The 19,746-nt window shown below is 49.2% G+C and overlaps 1 protein-coding gene and 1 non-coding gene across 4 annotated transcripts in view; one reads left to right on the top strand and one right to left on the bottom strand.

Annotated features, from left to right (window-relative positions):
- The first annotated feature begins 79 nt into the window (after nucleotides 1-79).
- Nucleotides 80-19,746, top strand: part of CUX1 (cut like homeobox 1) — a 365,928-nt gene continuing 346,261 nt past the window's right edge. For all 3 annotated transcript variants that reach the window (XM_049638797.1, XM_049638796.1, XM_049638798.1), the window contains exon 1: nucleotides 80-795. In XM_049638797.1, the coding sequence (XP_049494754.1) occupies nucleotides 466-795 (330 nt within the window). In that variant the 5' untranslated portion in view covers nucleotides 80-465. The remainder of the gene's footprint in view (nucleotides 796-19,746) is intronic.
- On the bottom strand, nucleotides 17,284-17,356 carry TRNAR-CCU (transfer RNA arginine (anticodon CCU)). The gene has a single exon. It is a non-coding gene; the product is annotated as a tRNA-Arg (tRNA).

Here is a 19,746-nt window from a genome sequence, read left to right as displayed (position 1 = left end):
TCAGCGGGCCGGGGCCGCGCCGCCGCTCCCGCACCCGGCGTGGGGGTCTCCGCGCGGACCCCGGGGTTTGTTTACGTCCGGACGGGCGCCCCGGGGCCACCCGCAGCCGCCCGGCTCTTTTGTGTGCCTGCACGAGTGGCGCGGACCGGCCCCTCCGCGGCCGGAGACGCGGGTAGGGGTGCTTGGGGGTAAACTTGTGAGGGGCGGCGGGCACCCCGCGCGCGGAGCCCGAGGGTCGGCGCGCCCGGCGGGAGCCGGTGCGGGCGGAGGGCAGCAACTTTCCCCGAGCTCAGGCCCCGCGCTGCGCCCTGGCGCGCCGTCTACCCGGGTGGGGGGACGCTTCCTCCCCGCCGCCGGTCCGGGCGGCCCGAGCCCCGAGGCTCCCGCGGCCCCCGGTGACCCGCCGGCTCCGCTCTGGCGCTCTCCTCCGAGGCCCTGTCCTCCCAACAGGGTCCGCGGGGCTCGATGGAGCGCGCGGCGGGTCCCGTCCGAAATGCCGCCTCGGGCCGGCTTCTCGAAAGCAAAGCACCGGGGCCCCCCCTGGACAGTGGTGTGCCGGGCCGTGGTCCGCGCGCCGAGCCCGGGGCGTTGCTGGGGGATCGTGCCGGGGCTCCCCGTCCGGCTCCGGTGCTGCCGCTGTGCCCAGGGGGCGCGATTCTGCCTGTCACCCCAGACCCAGAGGAGCCGCGCGCCCTCGGGGTTCGCCCCGAATCTGCCGGCTCCGCGCTCGCCGCGCCTGGACGGCCCCGGGACCCCGCCAGGTGGATGTTGTGCGTAGCCGGAGCCAAGTTGAAGGTGAGCGGCGTGTGGGTCAGAAGAGCGATGCGGGGGTGCTGGGGGGGGGCGTGGGGGCGCGGGAGGGGAGGTCGGTCTTCGGCTCCGAAGGGCCCCGGGGCGGCCTGGTACCGCGGGGGTCGCCCAGCGTCCCTTAGGGACGGCCGCGGCGCCCTGCTTTAAGGTGTGCGGGAAGGTAAACTTGGCCGAACTTTCCTAACCCGGAGGACTGGTGATAGTGACCTACAGTACTTTTAGGAGGGAAGCAAATGAACTCCAGATGCAGCCTTGGATGAAATGAAGCGGATTGGATTAAAACCTATATAAATGGAGTCTGACAACTTTAATTGTATATGCTTGTTTTCTGTTCCTGCCTACGTAAGAACGATAAAACAGACTCATAGTCGTTATGAAATTTCTTCAGATTTCTCGCTTAACTAGGAAGAAGACTATGTGAAATATGTATTTTCGATAAGATTAAAACTTAAAGGAGTTTGAGTATTTATTGACTAAAATAGATTACTCCAAAGTGTCTATTGTGTAAATTAGATTCCTGAATGTAATGAACACAGCCGAATGGCATTTTTGATAAATTGGTCTACCCTGTTTTAGTAAAAATAGCTCCCTTTTACCATAATTTAATTCCTGTGCTTACAGTAAAACCCGTTGTGGAATTTTGAAGAGACAAACCTTAATTTTTTTTCCTTGTCTTCCTAAATGTGACATTTAGCTGAACATCCATGAAGTTTATTTTTTAAGCATTTTTTTTTTTTTTTTGGCAAAAAAACTGCGTGGGAGGTCGATTCGGTTTCCAGAAAGGTATTAGATTTTAGGATCTCTTTGACACCCCACAACCTGCCAGTGATGAGCTCCTTCGGGATATCATGAGGATATTTAACTGTGTAACTCCAGGATCGGCCTGGAAGGTTCCTTGTCCGTTTATGTGAATGAGCTTTAAGGTGTTGATCTTGCAAACAAAATTATGTGAGCGAGCATCATTATCATTGTCTGTACGGAGCTTCCTTTAGCTTTTGGTGGTAGGTGAAGATTGGGGCTGAGATGATTTTCTGCCCCTCCTTGACAGGTTTGAAAAACTTCATTTGACTATGGAATGTCAAAGTTCAAGCAGAAGGCTAAACTGGTTCTTTCTCTGGGCCCTGAAGAGGCCTATTGAGTTGGTATCCAGTTTAACGTCATCTCTGTTCCCATAGACAGTTAAGTGAGCCGATGAGACTGCAGTTTGAGAAGAGAGAATTCATTAGTTTCAGGCTCTTCTCGTCTTTCCAGAACCCCTGACCCGGAGATCGGGTTGCCTGCGGAGCCCAGTGTGGGTTGTGGCATCGCCACCTGAGGGTAAAGAGACCCTGTCTGAGCTAGACTCAGACCCAGGTTGGAGACCTCAGCGGGTTTGCTGGAGACAAGATGGTTGTGTGTCCCTCCCATGCCCCTGCTGCCCCCCAGTGAGCACGGGCTGAGTTCTGGTCCCTCGGCGTGGTCTTAAAGCTGCCCTGGGACGTGGACTGAGTGCCCAGAAAGAGAGTTTGTGAAGATCGGGCTCTATTTCGTTTCCTTTTCAGTCCCAAAGGCTTGTGGTATGGAAGTGTCAGTGCTTCAGTGTTGCTAATAAGACGAGTTGGACAAGTTTTTATCCTATCCCAGACTTGTAAAAAAACCAGGTTTTTTTTTTTGTTTTTTTTTAAGACAAGAAAAACACCATTGTATAAATTTGCCTTTTAAATACATGTTTGAAAAGAGGACACTTTCTAAAACAAGCTCTCGTAACTCTGTGTGTGAGTGAAGCTTTTGGGGATGGGGCCTGCCAGCGACCCACTTCCCTTCGGGGCGTTATTCCTCTGTGGTGACTGGTGTTCCCCTTTAAGGAGTCTCTGCAAAAGTTAACTTTAAACATTTTCCTCTTTGTCAAAATCCGAAAATAATTCCAGTTTTGCCCAAAGTCCGTTTCTCTGATAGCTTTTATTTTGCGTTTCCCTGTTAGGGAAGTATTCCCCAGAAGTGTATTATTTTGATTACAGTATGTATCCCATCTAGTAAACAAATCAAGGGCTTCTACACAGCTGCTGTCTTTGTTTTCTTGGCTCTTTTAATATCAGTGTCTTTGAGATGGCGTGTGGGAGGGGGTCATTGTCAGTGGATTAAAGTTTTTTTCTCTGTGTGAAACTCTGTGTGGTTTTTCTGTTTTTGTCTTTTAAAGGTGCAAGGCGGTGAAGGGCTGGGGTTACACAACAGCCTCTGATACAGTTGGGTCCGTGGAGTCTCCCTTTGCCTCCTTCCCCAGTTTCACACAGCTCTTGCCAGTAGTTAGCTGCAGGAGGGGGTTGGAAGGGCGAGGGGACAAATTGCCAATCCCCTCCGCAATCACTCTCTCCTCATCCACTGAGCTAACCTTAAAAATGTTGTCTGGTGAGCCTATGGAGCCCCCGAGACTTTTACAGGCTGTTGAAAAAGTCCCCTGTCCTGTTGTGTACAATTAAAACAAACCCAGCAGGGTTTCTGCAGGAGCTGTGCGGAAGGGATGGCCTGTGCTTCCCTCCTGTCCTCCCCCCTTCTGGGTCCACCTGTAGCAGTCAACCAGCAGAACTGCTCCCAGGGCTGTGCTCGGGGTCCGTCTTAGGAGAGAAGACGAGGCTCGAGGTAGAAAATCTGTATCCGTTTCAGCTCATTGTATAAGGCGCCGCGAACATCCTCAGCGAAACGAAGGAAGGACAGATTTGTTAGAGGGAAGCTTGCACATTTTTAAAGAGAGAAATTCGTCCTGTGAAAAAATCCTGCAGAGCTAGGCCAAATTCGTACCTGTGCTTCCATTTCACACAGTTCACATTTGATGTCCTGTAAATTTCCCGTTTTTAAAAAGGCAGGTGCATCCGCCGGCCTGTAACACAAATCCTACCTGAAAGTTACTTTAATATATAGGATCACACACTTATTTGAGAAATTATTTAAAAACCTATTTACAGTCATTTAACGTATGAAAGTGTGTGTATATAATTGCTTTTCCTATGAAAGGTCTGATTTTTACAAGGAACTGTCAGAGATAGAAATTCGTTATCTTGTTCTATTGTTTTGTCTGAAGCTCTGCATTATGGCTGCAGAGAGACAGTTTTGGTTTCAACTGAAATTCCCCTGCCTCTGATTGTTTAAACCAGACCCTTAATCTTATTTTAACATACTTAAAACGTTCAAAAAAACCCGGAAGAATTGTTTTGTATAAGTAGCAAGTGAATGTAGTTTAAACACTCAAAGCAATTCTGGTATCTAATTGGAAACAGGTGGAATTCTTGGAATCCTGTGTTTGAATCTTATTATAGCATAGCACAGAGACGCTTTTTACTTATGGCCATTTGTTTTGTTGAAGCTGTTTGAAGAGGGGCCCCATGACCTCTCATTGTGCCTCACTACTGTTTACCTGGACGTTCCAGTCGTGCTGGGCATTTTCGGAACTAGATGCCTGTGTCTGCCGGGACACCCGAGAGAACTATGCATGTGCAGATCGTGGAGTGAAAAAGGAACTTGAATGGCATAATTAGACAAGCGATTTAATATCTGTGTTATATAGCTTTTATAGCAAAGAAGTTGTGAATTCATTTGTGATTTCTGATTTAATAAACATTTATTGACATGAGCATTTGGATACATTTTATTACACCCTGGTAATGATTTAGAATTCACAGAGAAATTACTGTTCCTACAAACTCGACATTAGGGATATAAAGTCACATAGCAACCAAAAAAAAAAAAAAAAAACAAAAAACTGCCCCAAGTTTGGGATATTTCAACAAAATGTCAGTGGCGGGGCTCTCTGAAATATCTTAGTCATGTTTCCTATTCTCGTTTTCAAAGCCAGCTAAATAGCCTGGTTTTGCTGCATGGTTAAGGACCAGGTTTTGGTTTGTGTTTACGTGTTGATTTTATTGAAGAGGACAGCCAAGATTTGTATTGAGCTGTGGGTCCTGTCACAGTTCTGGATTTGCTGGGCTGTAATCAGTCCCAATTTTCAGCAGTATTCTAAGGAGGTAGGGAGAGGACAGTGGTCTTTGGCTGGGCAGGAGATGTCCCTGCAGGAAGTTGCCTGGGATGGGTGGGTGTGTGGGGGGACCCATGGCGTCGCCTTCATTGGTAGAAGCAGCTTTGAAGCACCTTAGATTTTTAAAAAGGACAAGTGCTACCCTACTCACATAATACGACACCGTTAAAAAAACACAATGAGGGCCAACAGCAGTTTCTGAAAGCCATCTAATTTGTTGCAAAACCCATCAAGGACCTTTCCTTGGAAAAGTAAACAACTCTCTAATAAAAATAATTCTAATTCTTGCTGTAATTAAATTCTGATAGGATGATGTCAGTGCACGAAATAAATCTTGTCATTTTCTTCATTTGAATCTGAAGGCTCTTCCTTGCTGCAGGAGGCCCAGGGCAGTTGGCAGAATTTTTGTGTGTGTTAGAGCCCTGGGCCATGGGCAGCCTGGGGAAGCTCCTCAGACGTGAACCCCCACCCCCGCCTTCCTCAGGACCCCCGTCAGACAGGTGGCTGGAGAGGAGCGAGGTTGGGGGTGTTCATTCCTCCCCAGAATTTACCCAGCATCACAAAGTACCTGGAAAAATAGCCAGGTAGAGGATTTACATGGAACTGCATAGATTCTACTGCTTTTCACTGAAGCATTTGTGAAAATGAGTTGGCCCACATCCCCTTTTTTTAAATTTATTTATTTTTTTAAGTTTATTTGTTTTAAGAGAGAGAGAGAGAGAGAGAGAGAGAGTGTGTGTGTGTGTGTGTGTGTGGGACCTCAAGTGAGCCAGGGAGGGGCAGAGAGAGAATCCCAAGCAGGCTCCACGCTGTCAGCACAGAACCAGGCACAGGGCTTGAACCCATGATCGGTGAGGTCATGACCTGAGCAGAGATCAGGAGTCAGCCGCTTAAGCGAATGAGCCTCCCAGGTGCCTGGCCCACACCTCTGTAAAACCCCAGACACCACAGTGGGGCCCACTCGGCCGACAATTGAAACCTTCCATGCTTTTGACTGTGATTTACGAACAATGTTGGAAGAAATTATCAGAACTTACTCTGAAGCATGTGTTAGCATCATCCTGAGTATACCAGCACGAGGGTTGTTTTCTTAAAGACATCTTTGTATTTGGCTGTGTTTATTCAAAAAGTTAAATGAGTTAACGTTTTTTAAAAAAGTTATATATGGTTGCGAGGTATCCTGAATTTGGTTAAGGGAAAAACAAATTGACAAATTAGCTCTTTTTTAAGGGAACATTGCGAAATTGCAAGAAATGGAATGCCATTCTGACTGTCATTAAGATTTTATTTGGGTGTTGACAGCTTTTTGCTAAATGTAAGATGTTCAGATCCTGTCCACTCAGCTGGAAAAAAAAAACAACAACAAAAAACCAACAAACCAAAAACAACTAGCTTAAAAGCTTATTCCCAATTTCCCCCTAAAAGACAGTTTGTCTCACATGGGTTCTTTCCCCCCAATACATTTTTAATATTTTATTTCCTCACATAGTTTTTAAGACCAAAAAGAATATGAAGTCATTTTAGGCATCTCAGTTCTGTGATATATTGGACCTGTGACGGTCCTTGCTTGATTACCGCCTTCCCTCCTGTTTTTAGGGGAGAGAGCGTTATTTGGGTCAGAATAAAAAAGCTAATAAACGACACCAAAGGTAGATCCGTGTCTTGAAAAGCCCGAAGCTGCAAGCAAGAGCAGGAAGGGCCTTTGAGGTGCTGCCCTAAGTGCCTGCTGTCACCCCTGCTGTCACCCCCTCCGTCACCTCTGCCTGCCGCTTCTTGCCCTTCTGAGCTCCTGCCCTGCCAAGCCTGTCCTGTTGTGACAACTGTTGTTTTATAATTGTTTTATTTTATTTTTTTTGCTAAGTATTTGTGGAGCTCCATTATTTTGAGATTCTTGGAAGAAAGAGAGCTATGTAAATGAAAATTAAAAATAAAATTCTTGCTGGAGGGAATTGTGCATTTAATTTTTTTGATTAGGTTTGGGAAAGACTTTTTTTTCCCCCCTTACCCTGAAAATAGGAACATTCTGTTGCTCCTATCACCATTTTTGCTTCATTCCACAAGGTGTGGCAGATAATGGTGAAACACGTCCTTTATTTTCTGTTTTTCACTGTGGTAGTCGACCTAGAACTTGAACCCACGCGGTTCTGCCTATGGTGAATTACTTCTGTTTCACATTGCTCTGCCCTGCCCTCACTGAGCGCATAGGTAGCTACTGCCCACAGAACACTAACTTTTTAGGGGCGCCTGGGTGGCTCAGTTGGTTGAGTGTCCGACTTCGGCTCAGGTCATGATCTCACAGTTCGTGAGTTCGTGCCCTGCGTCGGGCTCTGTGCTGACTGCTCAGAGCCTGGAGCCTGCTTCACATTCTGTGTCTCCCTCTCTCTCTGCCCCTTCCCTGCTCATGCTCTGTCTCCCTCTGTCTCAAAACTAAATAAACATTAAAAAAAAAAAAAAAACACTAATCTTTTAAAGGGGAAAGATTTTGAGTCCCCAACATGCAGAAATTACAACTAAAATTATAGGAAGACCTGCAGATCCATTTCCACCTTCCCGTCTTGTTCACATGGCAGAGATGTTCTAAGTTGTATGATTTTGAAAGTGAAAACTGACTTTAGGAGCATTCGTGGAAACATGAATTTACTGGAATGGCTTCATGTCAGCTGTGCCTCGGTTTCTTGCTTACATAATCCCATGTGCTGTCACAGCGATCAGCCAAGTGGGGGACAAAGTCAGGTCTGGAGTCCATAGGCTTCTGTTCCGTAGGCATGTGTGGGACGCAGGAGCCAGATGGGAAGCCCAGGCTGCTGCAAGGCGCCCATCCAGGTGACTCGGTCCGCCGTGGACCTCACAGTTGCAGGTGAGCCCAAGGGGCCGGTGAGTGCCAACAGCCTGGAGAGCGGTGCTACGCAGTCAGGAAGTCATTACCTGGAGTGGGTCATCCCAGGGGACCCCTCAGTCATCTCTCTTCTCCCCACTTCTCAAATTTGTCACCATTGGCATGGAATTGAGCGCGGGGAGGGTATTGCCAGTTGTGGCTAAAAGGTCATTGTCAGGGGAGTGAGAAATCGTTGGCGATTGTTTTACTTTGCTGTGTGTTGGTGTGCAATTCTGCTGCCATTTTACACCGCAAGGATGTTTCAATGAACCTCTTGTGCGTGTGTTTGCAGTTAGGGTTGGGGGCTGCTTGTTGTATATGAGAGCCAGATCTTTCTAGCACATGAGGACTGAATGTGTAGCTTTTACCTGTTTCAAAAGTGTTCACAACAGGTCGCAACCCATCATAGATGTGGCTGCCAGATTAATCTTCCCAAATCATTGATCCCGTCATGCTGTTCTCTCTCCTGTAGTGGCTCACTTGGGTGTAGAATGGAGACCACTTTCCTTCGGCAGACAGAGTCCCTGATGGTTGGTCCTGCCTTACCTAAACCTTCTGCCCCACTTAGAAGGATCCCAGATTCATGCTCAATTTGGGAGAACGCTCTCGTCCTCCCTGTGCACATCTGAGCGTCAAACCTTATTTCACGCACTCCTTTTTTCCTTGCTTTTAACAGCCGTGGGAGCCCCGTGCACCAGGCGCTGGTGATGCAGGCTGGGATTCCAGCACTTCCCATCCTCGGGGAGCGGGCCGCTGGCATTGGCTGTGACGGAGCTGTGTGCTATGAGTTGATGGAGGGCTGTAGAGGAAGGGAGTCCAAACTGGGGACCCCCCCACCCCACCCCTCGCCACTGCCAGCAGAACAGTTGGAGGGTGGCTGGTGGTCTCTAAGGTCTGCCTCCCTTCTTTGGTGATTCTGATGGACCCCACGTAGCATCCGCCATAGCTTCCGGCTCTCCTTAACCATTCACGCTCCTGTTCTGCACCTTGTGTTGTTATGCACCTGTAAGTCCTGCTGCAGGAGAGCCATTGGCCTTTTTCAAGGGGGCAGCCCCATATATTCGGATCTAAGACTAGTTCAGCTAGTTCATTTAAGAAAGCAAACGGGATTCGTTTTTGGATTGTGCAAAGTAGATAGGTATAGAAAATGGTTGTGTTTTGAAAGGTACTGATAGCCATATACGTAATCGCGACAGAACATGGATTTCTTGTTTATTTCCATTCCGTCTTTGCGAAGTGACGTGTACGTTGGTTAAAGTATATGTAATTGTATTTGTGGTACATAAAACATAAAAAAAAAAAAAAACACATTTTTAAAAATAGAATTAGGCAGAACAATCCTCTGACAGAGATTTATTCTTTGACTCTGCCCAGGGCCTGAATGGGAGGAAACTTCCCCCTGTGAATGGGGAAAGTGCGCACTGTAATGATTAGAACCCAACCCGTGCACAAGAAAGCAAGCAGCAGGAGGCCCGAAGGTCCGGGTGTCAGCACTGGAGAAGGGTCGAGAATGTGCGCAGCCCCTAGAAGCCGCCCCGTGGGCCTGGCGTGCAGCTGGGCAGAGGCCTCGGACCAGCCCCGGGGCGGAGCAGTGGCCTCCGTAGCCTGCCTGCCTTTCTCTGTTTCTTCATTTACAAAGAAAATACCTAGGATATTTTTGTGAAGGTGACGTCACTGTCTGGCTGCAGAAGCATTTGCATGGGTTTGGGGGAAGCAAGGCTTGCCAGGGGCATCTGAGGGGCCACAGACCCCAGGGCCCAGCCTGGGGGGGGGGCGGTGTCCACAGGGACGGGGAGGAGGGAGAGGAGCCACCCCTGCCAGGGGCAGAGGGTGTGTTCCCTGCGGGGTCTGTGGGATTTGGGAGGTCCGGTGGGAGTTCAGGGGCTGAGCCCTGGGGAGGAGGAGGGCGGAGCTCAGTGGAGAGGCTGCCGTTGAAGGCACAGGTGAGGAGTTGAATCGCGGGGTTTGAAGCTGGTGGAAGGTTTGTATGCCTTTCAGTCGGTGTCGAGAGGCTGGCCTCTCATTTGAGGTGGGGAGGGCTGGAGAGCCGATCTCAACTGGGGGACCCCCGCCTGAATCTTAACTTCCCAGCCCTGGGGCCCGGACTCCTGTGATGTTTCAGTCGAGGGGCAAGAGAAGGACGGCGTCGCTGCTGGTAATGTGGATCGCATGTTATCATAGCTGGTCTTATGACCACTGGTGACAAGGCAGAGGCTGAAACCGGTTTTGTTGTTGTTGTTGTTAAATATACGCTAACAGCTATCATTTCCTGAGTATTGACTAGGGGCAGATGCGGTGTGGGCCCTTAACTTCTTTCCCGTCGTGCACACACAGCAGCCCCGAGGAGGCCAGAGGACCCAGCTGCTTAGGTGAGAAGCCGGGAGCCCAAGAGCGGTAGCTGATTCCTGGGCCCATGGCTTTCCTGCTGATCCCTGCTGTTCAAGAGGCCGGCTCTGCAGAAGCCGCAGGGTCCTCGTGATGAGGCGCTGCAGTGGGGGGACTCAGGAGCAGGCCCCTGTCCACGGACCACTCCCCCCACCCAGCCCCGAGATGAGTTTGGGGTGGGGAAGTCACTTAGTGTGAGTCACCCGGGATGAAAATGAAGCCTGGGGTGGTGGACGTGCATGTACCTGAGTTGACCTCAGTGGGTGGACACCTTCTGTGGGAGATCTTGGTGGAGTTGTGAGCCTTTCTAGAGCCTCCCCTGCCTTGAGACTCGAAAGAACTTTTCTAGAGCCTCCCCTGCCTTGAGACTCGGAGTCATAGCGATGGGGTCCTAGAGATGGAGCACCAAAGAGAAGGTAATCCGATCCTCCTTGGCCGGCAATGAATCTTCCCATCAGCAAACTTTATCTGGTTGGTACCTGGGGTGCAGTGATGGCCTCGAGCTGAAGGTAGCCCTCCTTTCTGTGTCCCCTGCTATCCTCTGTGCCCTGTCTGTGCATCCAGCAAATGGCGGCGGAAGAGATCTGGGGAAATGGGAGGCAGGAGAGAGGCCTGATCCCGGGACCTGGGCCACGGGGAAGGAGGGAAGGAGCTGGTGGCCCAGAGGCTGTGCCCTGTTCAGCTGCGGTGGCTGGGGAGCGCAAACCTAACCAGGGCTGGTCTCTGAGACATGGGACCTGAGCTGGTGTTGGGGAACAGTTTGCTGTGAGAGCCTAATATTTGTGTTTTCACCCTGGATGGCCAAGACAAAATCCCCGCTCGCTGAGCCTCTGGGAGTCTGGCCGATTGAGGCACAGCAGTGATGCTGGGTTCAGATCCGTGCAGTATCACCTGCCAGCACCAGCCACACCAGGGCTCTGTCCTCAGTTACACATGGAAGGCATTGTTGGGGTGTGTTTGGCGAGAGGCTGGCTTTGTAAGGGGTCTGCGGGTGAGCATCTGTCCCGAGAGAAGTCTGGCCAGGTGATACTCCTTAGATCTCAGCTTACTTTAGTCGAGGACATTATCATGGAAAAACGGAGCTTCTAGGCTACTCTGGATTCAGATGACTGTTTTTGCGTGTCTGGTTTTTTTGGGACGATGCAGCTTTTTTTGTAATGAAGTTTTACAAATTTAAAAAGAAAACCTACAAGGTGCAGCCGGCTTGGAAATAATGCAGCGTGTTTGAGCGAAGTTGCTGGCAGTTTGGTTTGTTTTGGAGTGACTCCTTTTTTGCACGGACCGTTGGGGCCATTCGTTCATTCCTCAAGAGTGTCTCCATGGTGCCTGATCACCCCTGGGGTGCCAAGAGGAACGGGTCCCCAGCCCTGCTGCTCGATGAACTGCAGGACACCCCGTATCCCCAGGTGTCAGGGTTATAAGGCCTGGGTCCTGGAAAGATGGTCCTTGGCTGTCCTGCTCCCTTGACTGATTTCATCTCCTGTGGGCCATGCAGGGTTGTAGCACAGCATTCTAATGACCAGAACAGTGGGGAAACCCCGGCCTTCAGGGGACCTACCTTCTAGCAGGGAGATGGAGAGCGAAGGTACGGAATACATCCATGACGTATTGCCCGTGCCCAGGGCCGTGGAGCAGACAGAACGGGACCTCAGCGCGCAGCCCCACTGAGTCATCGGAAGGGCTGACCAGAGTGAGGCGGGAGGGGTGGTAAAGACAGTGGGAGGGGTGTGTGGAAGGCACAGTTCTGGTGAGAGGTGGGGAGGGACAGGAGAGAAGATACTGGCCCGAGGGCGTGGGGTAAGGAAGAGGGCAGACGGAACCTGGGCCCTGGAATTTTGGGGCAGGGCCCGTGGGGTCGTGGTGGCCTTGGCTGAGAAGGGGCCACCTATGGGCGAGGTGTCAGCAGAGGAACCTGAGTGGGGGAGGGGCAGGGAGCGGCGCAGGGAGGGCCTTCTGGGTCCATCGGACCCCAGGCGTCCGGCAGGCTGGTGTCACCTGGGGCTGGCCCTTCGAGAGGCAGCCCTTGCACCCTGCCGCCTGGCTGGGCCCCACGGGTTTATTAAAGGCAGGTGCGGTCACTACTATCCTGTTCTTGAGCGTTGGGCGTGACTCAGATGTGCAGGGAGTCAGTCTGGAGTTCCTTTATTCATCCCTATTTGCTTTTTGTCGGTAATCCTTTGTAATTCCCCAGTTTCATGATGTAATTTTAATGGAATTAAACTTGAACACTTCGAAATTATGTAATTAATTACGTTCGGCTTCAATTACAATGACTAATTATAGCGTGATACCTGGTGGCAAGTCAGGCAGGTACTGGTGGGGGTTCATGCCTGCTGGCTATCGGGAGGGCCACTTCCCGTTCAGCATGGGAGCCACGGCGCCCCAGGGACAGGTCGCCTGCCCCTGGGTTGCCCAGGGCGCCTTCCAATCCCACCCCTCCGCTGAGGTGCGAGGTGCGGGGTGTGAGACGCGTGGGAAGTGCAGGTGTGGGAGGGTTGTTTGGGGATGCAAAGGCTCGAACTTGTTTCCAGGTTGAAGGGAAGGACTCTTCTTTGTAAGTCTGGGGTGCCAGGGGAAGCGGAGGGCCCTGTTGTGACATTCTTCTGGGACGCGGGAGGGAGGCTGCTCCCAGGTGAACGCGGAGTGTCAAAGAGCCGAAGAGATGGTTTCCAACGAAAAGAAAAGGTGTGAGAACCACTCTGGGGTGAACAAGGAAGGTGGAAGCAGGTTTAAAAAGGTTACTGCGTGGTGGTGTTATTTCCAGGTGACCCACATGCAGGGCTTCTGGGACCAGGAAACCGAGCCTCAGACCCCAGGACAGAGTGTGTGTTTGTGGACTTTCCAGAAAGTCTGCCCCCCCCCCCCCCCCCCGACCTTTGCACATGGTGGTGGTTTTACTCTGCCTTAGGAGGAGGGAAGGGGTCTAGCTAAGAAATACCCGAGTTGATGGCTGCCTCTAAAACACCCACGTCTCCTAATGGGGGCTGTGCAACCCCTTCCAGAATGGGGAAGCAGCGTTCCCACGAGGGAGGAGGGGGGTCGGGCCCTTCCACCATGTCCCGGCACAGCTGCCCGCCTGCCCGCCTGCCTTCCCTGCCCCAGGCACACCTGCCGTCCAGCTGTTCTTGCCGGGAGGCTCCTCGGAAGGGACTTGAAACAGAGGTGCCTGCGTATGGAATTCAGTGGCCAGTGTCCTGTGTCTGTGAGATGCCTGCTGTTTATTTGAGAGGCTTAGGGCGTTTTTCCAAAAGCTGATTCTTATACCTCAAATAGATTTTTTTTTTTTTTTTAATGCCGTCTCTGAGTTTTCCAGTGTGTTCCCCATTGGGTGTACACAGAGCAGATGCGCTGGCCGAGGAGCCCCTGCTTCCGGAAGCTTGAGCTGAGGCTGATATTTGGGTTAGGGCGAGGGCCAATAGGATGTCTAAACATCTTACAGATTTCTGTTTTTTAAGGGACAGCGTGACCTGAAAACATTTTGAGTATACGACTAGGTTTACATTTTGGTTGGGGGATGTCCTGGTACAGAGTGCTCTTGGAACACTTTTTTTTCTATTGAACACGCTTCAGAGGACAGCTCCCTGTACACAAAGCCCATACCTGTGTTGTTACTTTTTTTTTTTTTGATTTCTGAATTTTTTTAAATGTAAGCTCTATGTCCCCGAAGACATGGGGGACATAGTTCGGCCTGGGGCTTCAACTCATCACCCCGAGATCAAGACAGAGTCAGCCAGGCACTCATTTGTTACTTTTTGTTTTTTAAGATCAAATTCATATAAAATTCACTGTATTCACCTTTTTAAAGTGTGCAGTTCAGCTTGTGGGTGTGTTCCTCATGTTGTGCAACTGTCACCACAGTCGAATTCCAGAACATTTTCCACCCTCCAGCAAGAGGCTCGTACCTGTTAGCCGTGACCCCTGCATCTGCCCTGCGCCTCCCCCTGCCCCTTCCCGCCCGAGGCTCTGTGTAACCATCACTCTACTTTCTGCCCCCATGGATTTCCCTGTTCTGGATATTTCACATATAAATGGAACCCTACAACACGTGGCCTTTTGTGTCTGGCTTCTTTCATTCGGTGTAGTTATCTTCTGTGTTCACGCACGTCGTAGTGTGTATCCCTTCTTCATTTCCTTTATGGCCGAATGAGATCCCGCGGTGTGGGTATACGACATCTGATGATCCTTTCATAAACGATGGGCATTTGGATCGTTTCTGCTTTGGGGCTTTTACGAATAATGCTGTTGCGAACACCTGTCTGTGTGCAAGTTTCTGTGCGAAGCGTTTTCGGCTTTTCTCGGTACACGCCCAGGAGTAGGAACGCTGGGTCACATATGGGGACTCTGTGTTCCCGTTTCCGAGCCTGCTGCTGTTTGACGTCTCGGGTGCGGCTCCTGTTTGTTCTCCAGGTGCTCACCTAATGCCTGGGCCGCTGCACCTTTTCCCGCTCTGGTCTCCCTCCGGCCGCCTCGTCGGGTTCCTTGCGTGGTGGAGCTGCCTCACTTTGGAACCAGCGTGAGAGACAGATGGACGCGTGAGCAGGCCGTGTGTTTGGCTAACGGCAGATGCTGTTGGTGGCCCACCCGGGGTCTCTCCCCTCTGCGCCCGCCTGCCTCCTCACTCTTCCCCGCACCGGGGCGAAACCAGATGTTTGTCTAAACTGTCCTGGCAGGGCCTTCCCTGTGGCCAGGCGTGGTGGGGGTTGCCCTTGGTTCTGGCCAGAGAGGCAGGGGGTGTCAGGGTTGCTGCTGGAAAAGTGCTGCTTCTCTCCTAAAAGGAGATGAGCCAGGACAAAGCCCATGAACGTGCCTGTGGGCAAAGAGGCTCCAGGGCCAGCTGCCACCAATCTAAGCATTGGCGGGCCGGTGGGGGTTGGGGGGCAGGACAGTGTGCAATGCAGGGGACGCGGAGCAGGAATGTGGAAGGGGCCTGGGCTCTCAGTCTTGCAGTCGCCCTTCCCCCAACCTTCTGTGATGGGAAACAGGAGTGTTACGGTTAAAATCCGGATGGTAGAAAGTTTCTTTTGGCTGCTTTGCTGGTGTGGACTTAGTAGTCCTGCTTTTGAGATGCTCTGGTTCTGGGTGAGGGTAGACATGAGAGCATGAGGAGGAGTGTGTGCTCTAAGCTGTCTCTCCTAGCAGCAGGCAGGGTCCCATTTGCCCAGCCAGATGTCCCTCGATACTTTGCATGGAGCCAATAAAGCATTAAGCAATTAGAATGGTTAATATTCAGTTAAGTATAATTAGAAGCTGGTGTAAATTGTGAATGAAATTGACAGGTTCCAGAAGTTAAGGCAAAATACCAAATCTTTTTCAGCTGTGTGTGTGTGTGTGTGTGTGTGTGTGTGTGTGTGTGTGTGTGTGTTCTGCGAGTGTCTGTCGATTCAGATAGTGTGGAATTGACACGGAGGGCCGTCACCAACTCAGTTCGTTGTAATTTTCCAAGTTTAGGAACATCCTGCCGATTGTTTTATGGTGTTAAACATTGAAATGCTTAAGTCAAAGGGTAAGAGTTTTAACACCGATCTGTACGAGATGGGCAGGAAAATCCAGACCCCTGTTTTCTGTCTGCCTCTGGGGGTATGTGTGTGTGTGTGTGTGTCTCACCCTCATCACTCATCAGTTCACAGCACACATGATTCATCTTAGTAAGTCTTTCTTCCTTTAGGCTCCACCCCCATTTCTAGACGCTGGCCCTCCCGCCCTATGCTGGTGTTTAGTATGCCTCTACACAGCTGTATTCTTGTGAACGGGGTGCCCTGCTTTGTAGGTGTAAGTAGCTTAACTCCTGTCTGGTGATGTGCTGTACGTCTTTCTCCCTCCTTTTCACTTGTCACTGGTTCGGAGATCTGACCATGTTCCTCCCTACACAGTTTGGTCGTCCTTCATGATAGCTGCAGTGGATTCCATCTGAAGAATCCACTTGTCTTGGTTCGCTCAGGCTGATCTAACAAGATACCCTAGACTGGGCGGCTTAAACAACACACATTTTATTTCTCACGGCTCTGGAGGCTGAAAGTCCAAGGTCAAGGTGCCTGCAGTTTGCATTCCTGGTGAGCGTCCTCTTCCTGGCTTTCAGACTGCTGTATCTTCCAGGCGACAGATGGGCCTGAGAGAGAGTGAGGGAGCACCCTGGTGTCTCTTACAAGGTTGCTAATGCCATCGTGGGGACCCCACCCTCATGACCTTCGAAAGACCCACCTCCAGATGTCATCACTTCAAGGGCTAGGACTTCAGCATATGAATTTGGGGGACATAAGTTCAGTTCTTAGCACCGCCCGGCTTCTGGGTCCATTTCCGTGGGGGTGGCTCCACATTGTGGTCTCTAATACCCCAGTGCCTCTGGCATCCTTAACGCACAGGGCATGATGGCTGGTCCAGGAGTGGGTTGCTGTGTCCAGAGTGAAAAGGGCTGTTAATTTCACTAAGTGCTGCCAGATTGCTTCCCAGAGCAGAGGCACCACTGCTCTCTCCACGTTCGTGTCAGCACTTCCTGGAGACTTTTTGCCATTCTGATGGTTTTAAAGTGGTACTTCAGCGTTGTGTGATTCTTCTCTAATCACCGGGAAGGTTCATACTTGTTACCTACCTCTTTTATACTTCTAAGATTTTCAGATTTACCCTTCTGTAAATTGTCTGGTCATATAGTATTTTTTTTTTTTTTTTTTTTTTAATGATTTACTTTTTTGTTGTTGTTGATTTGTAAGAGTTCTTTGTATGTTTTGCATGCTAATCCTTTGTTGGTTTTTGCTGTTGCAAATGATCTTTCCCAGTCTCTTTTGTTGATTTGCCTGTAGTGTCCTTCGATACGTAAAAAAACTTAATTTTGATGAACTCCAGTCTATTCGATTTTCCCCCTCATGTTTGGTGTGTGATTTCCCTCTTAAGAACATCTTTCCCCATTCGGAATCACGAAGATAATCATGTACTTTTTTTTTTTTTTAATGGTTCTTTAAAAATGAAATCTTTTCTAATTCATTTTTGGTTGGTTTTCATTTTTGAGAGGGAGACCGAGCACAAGCCAGGGAGGGGCAGAGAGAGAGGGAGACACAGAATCCAAACGAAGCAGGCTGCAGGCTCTGAACTGTGGGCTCAAACCCACAAACAGTGAGATCGTCACCTGAGCTGAAGTTGGGTGCCCAATCGACCGAGCCACCCAAGGGGCCCCATGTCTTTTTTTTCTCTTTTAAAGTTTATTAAGTAATCTTTATGCCCAACGTGGGGCTTGAACTCATAACCCTGAGATCAGGAGTCTCATGCTCTACCAAGTGAGCCAGCCAGGTGCCCCAAAGATACTCGTATTTTGATGGCTATGTCACATAACCATCAAACATTGGTCTTCCTCGTTTAGATCTTTAGGTTGGAAATGGTTTTTGCACAGAGAGGTAGCCAGGTTTTCCAACATTGCTGAACGGTTTTGTCTCCTACCCTGTGATTTTGGGAGCCGCGTCTCTTGTACGTCAGGGCCTCATATACACGTGGGGATGCTTCTAGGGTCATTCTTTTGTTCTGCCCCCTATTTGTTTCTTCTTGCACTGGCACCACACCATTTTACGGTGGCTTTATATGCGTTTTAATTTCTGATCACGTGAATTTATCCTCTTTGGCTCTTTTTCTTTTTTTTTTTAACTTTTTTTTTTGTTTTTTTTGTTTTTTTTTTAATTTTTGAGACAGAGAGAGACAGAGCATGAACAGGGGAGGGGCAGAGAGAGAGAGGGAGACACAGAATCTGAAGCGGGCTCCAGGCTCTGAGCTGTCAGCACAGAGCCCAACGTGGGGCTCGAACTCACGGACCGCGAGATCGTGACCAGAGCTGAAGTCGGCCGCTTAACAGACTGAGCCACCCAGGTGCCCCAACTCTTTGGCTCTTTTTCAAAGCACTTTGGCGACTCAAGGTCTATTGTTCTTTGATGCACATATCTGTCTGGTTCCCCCTCAAGTTCTGCTGGAGTCTCTATTGCATTTGGATGAAATCTACAGGTTAATTTGGGGGCAGGGGGGAAATGAAGACCTTTTAAGTTGTCCCATCCTTGAACAAAGATACTTCTCCATTTATTTAGGTCTTCCTCCTCCAAAAAGGTTTTGTGAAATCTTTATTTAATTAATTTCTAGTCCTTTACAGTTTTGTGGTGTTGTGACCAGTGTCTTATTTAAAAACATTTTTTTTTTTCTTTTGATTGATGATTGTGGTATGGAAGAAAAACAACCGGTTTTGTTTGCCGATTTTGAAACTGGCAGGCTTGCTGAGTCTCTTTCTAGTTTTACTGATTACCTTGACTCTGTTACCTTTCCCTGGGGATAATATCATATGCAAAAAAAGTGACTCTTTTGTTTACCCCTTTCCTTCCACTCCTTGAACCAGAGTGGCTTGTTTTGTTGGCCAGAAACTCAAGGACTCGCATAGTGGTTTAGTGATGGTGGCCTGCTCTTTCCTGGTCTCAAGGGAATTTTTGGTAGACGCCTTAAACAGATTAAGCAATTACCTTGATTCCCTTTCCCTTCCTTTTCTGAGAGTTTTTTTTTTTTTTAAATAATAATTAGGTGTTGACCTTTAGCAAATACTTTTTCTTAAAATCTATTCATAGCCATGCGATTTTGATCCCTTAGTCCATGCATGTGATAAATTGCATTGCAGTGATGGATGCTTTGAGGCCAGATCATGCAGTGCATTGTGGGGCCAACTGTGTCTTGAATTTTAAAATACGGTTGGATTTGATGCCTAGTTTTGACATCTGTGTTACCCAATAAAATCGGCCTATACTTTTCTTACCCTTATCTAGTTGGAATTGAAACTATACGGGTCTCGTGTAAAATAGGTTAAACTTGTTTTGGGATCATTTCTATGAGATGAGGAACGCCTGTAGCTTCAGCGTGATCGGGCTCCCCCTGTCCCGCCGTGGGTCCTGAGACTGAGTGTGGCGAGCAGGCGTTCACCGTCTCACTCTCTTTATTAGTCTGACTCTTCCTTTTGTAGACCAATCTGGGCATTTTATAACTTTCTAGAAATATGTCCATTTCATCGTGGTTTTAACACTTATTCTTGTATGAGTGTTCGTAATATTTTCATGATTTGTGTAAATCTGTTGTTTTAGTGCTAGCTGCTTCGCATTTTCTTTCTAGATTCTGTATTTCTGAACGTGTCTGTGACTTCTTTTCAGTCTCCTGTAGAGTTTGGTTTGTCTTATGAGTTCTTAAACGAAAACTGCCTTTTGCCCTTCTTGCCCTCTTTGTCCTTTTTTTTTTTTCTTTTGAGTCACTGATTTTTCTCCTTTATTTCACTCCTCTTAAAGGGCACTCTTTGTTCCAAACGTCTGTTTTTGAAAGTTCAGCTTTTGGGGTGCCTGGGTGGCTCAGTCGGTTAAGCGGCCGACTTCGGCTCAGGTCATGATCTCGCGGTCCGTGAGTTCGAGCCCCGCGTCGGGCTCTGTGCCGACAGCTCAGCGCCTGGAGCCTGTTTCACATTCTGTGTCTCCCTCTCTCTGACCCTCCCCCATTCATGCTCTGTCTCTCTCTGTCTCAAAAATAAATAAACGTTAAAAAAAATTAAAAAAAAGAAAGTTCAGCTTTTAATAGTTTACATTCTTTATCGTTTTCTGATGAGTGTATTGAAAGCCATAATATTTCTTCTAAAAATTGCTTTAGCACTGCTCCATAAACTGACAGTTAGTGCTTT

Source organism: Panthera uncia, chromosome E3 (genome assembly GCF_023721935.1).
Source record: "Panthera uncia isolate 11264 chromosome E3, Puncia_PCG_1.0, whole genome shotgun sequence".
NCBI classification, from domain to species: Eukaryota; Metazoa; Chordata; class Mammalia; order Carnivora; family Felidae; genus Panthera; species Panthera uncia.
Note: the sequence above shows the minus strand (reverse complement) of the source record. Positions and strands in the feature narration are given on the sequence as shown.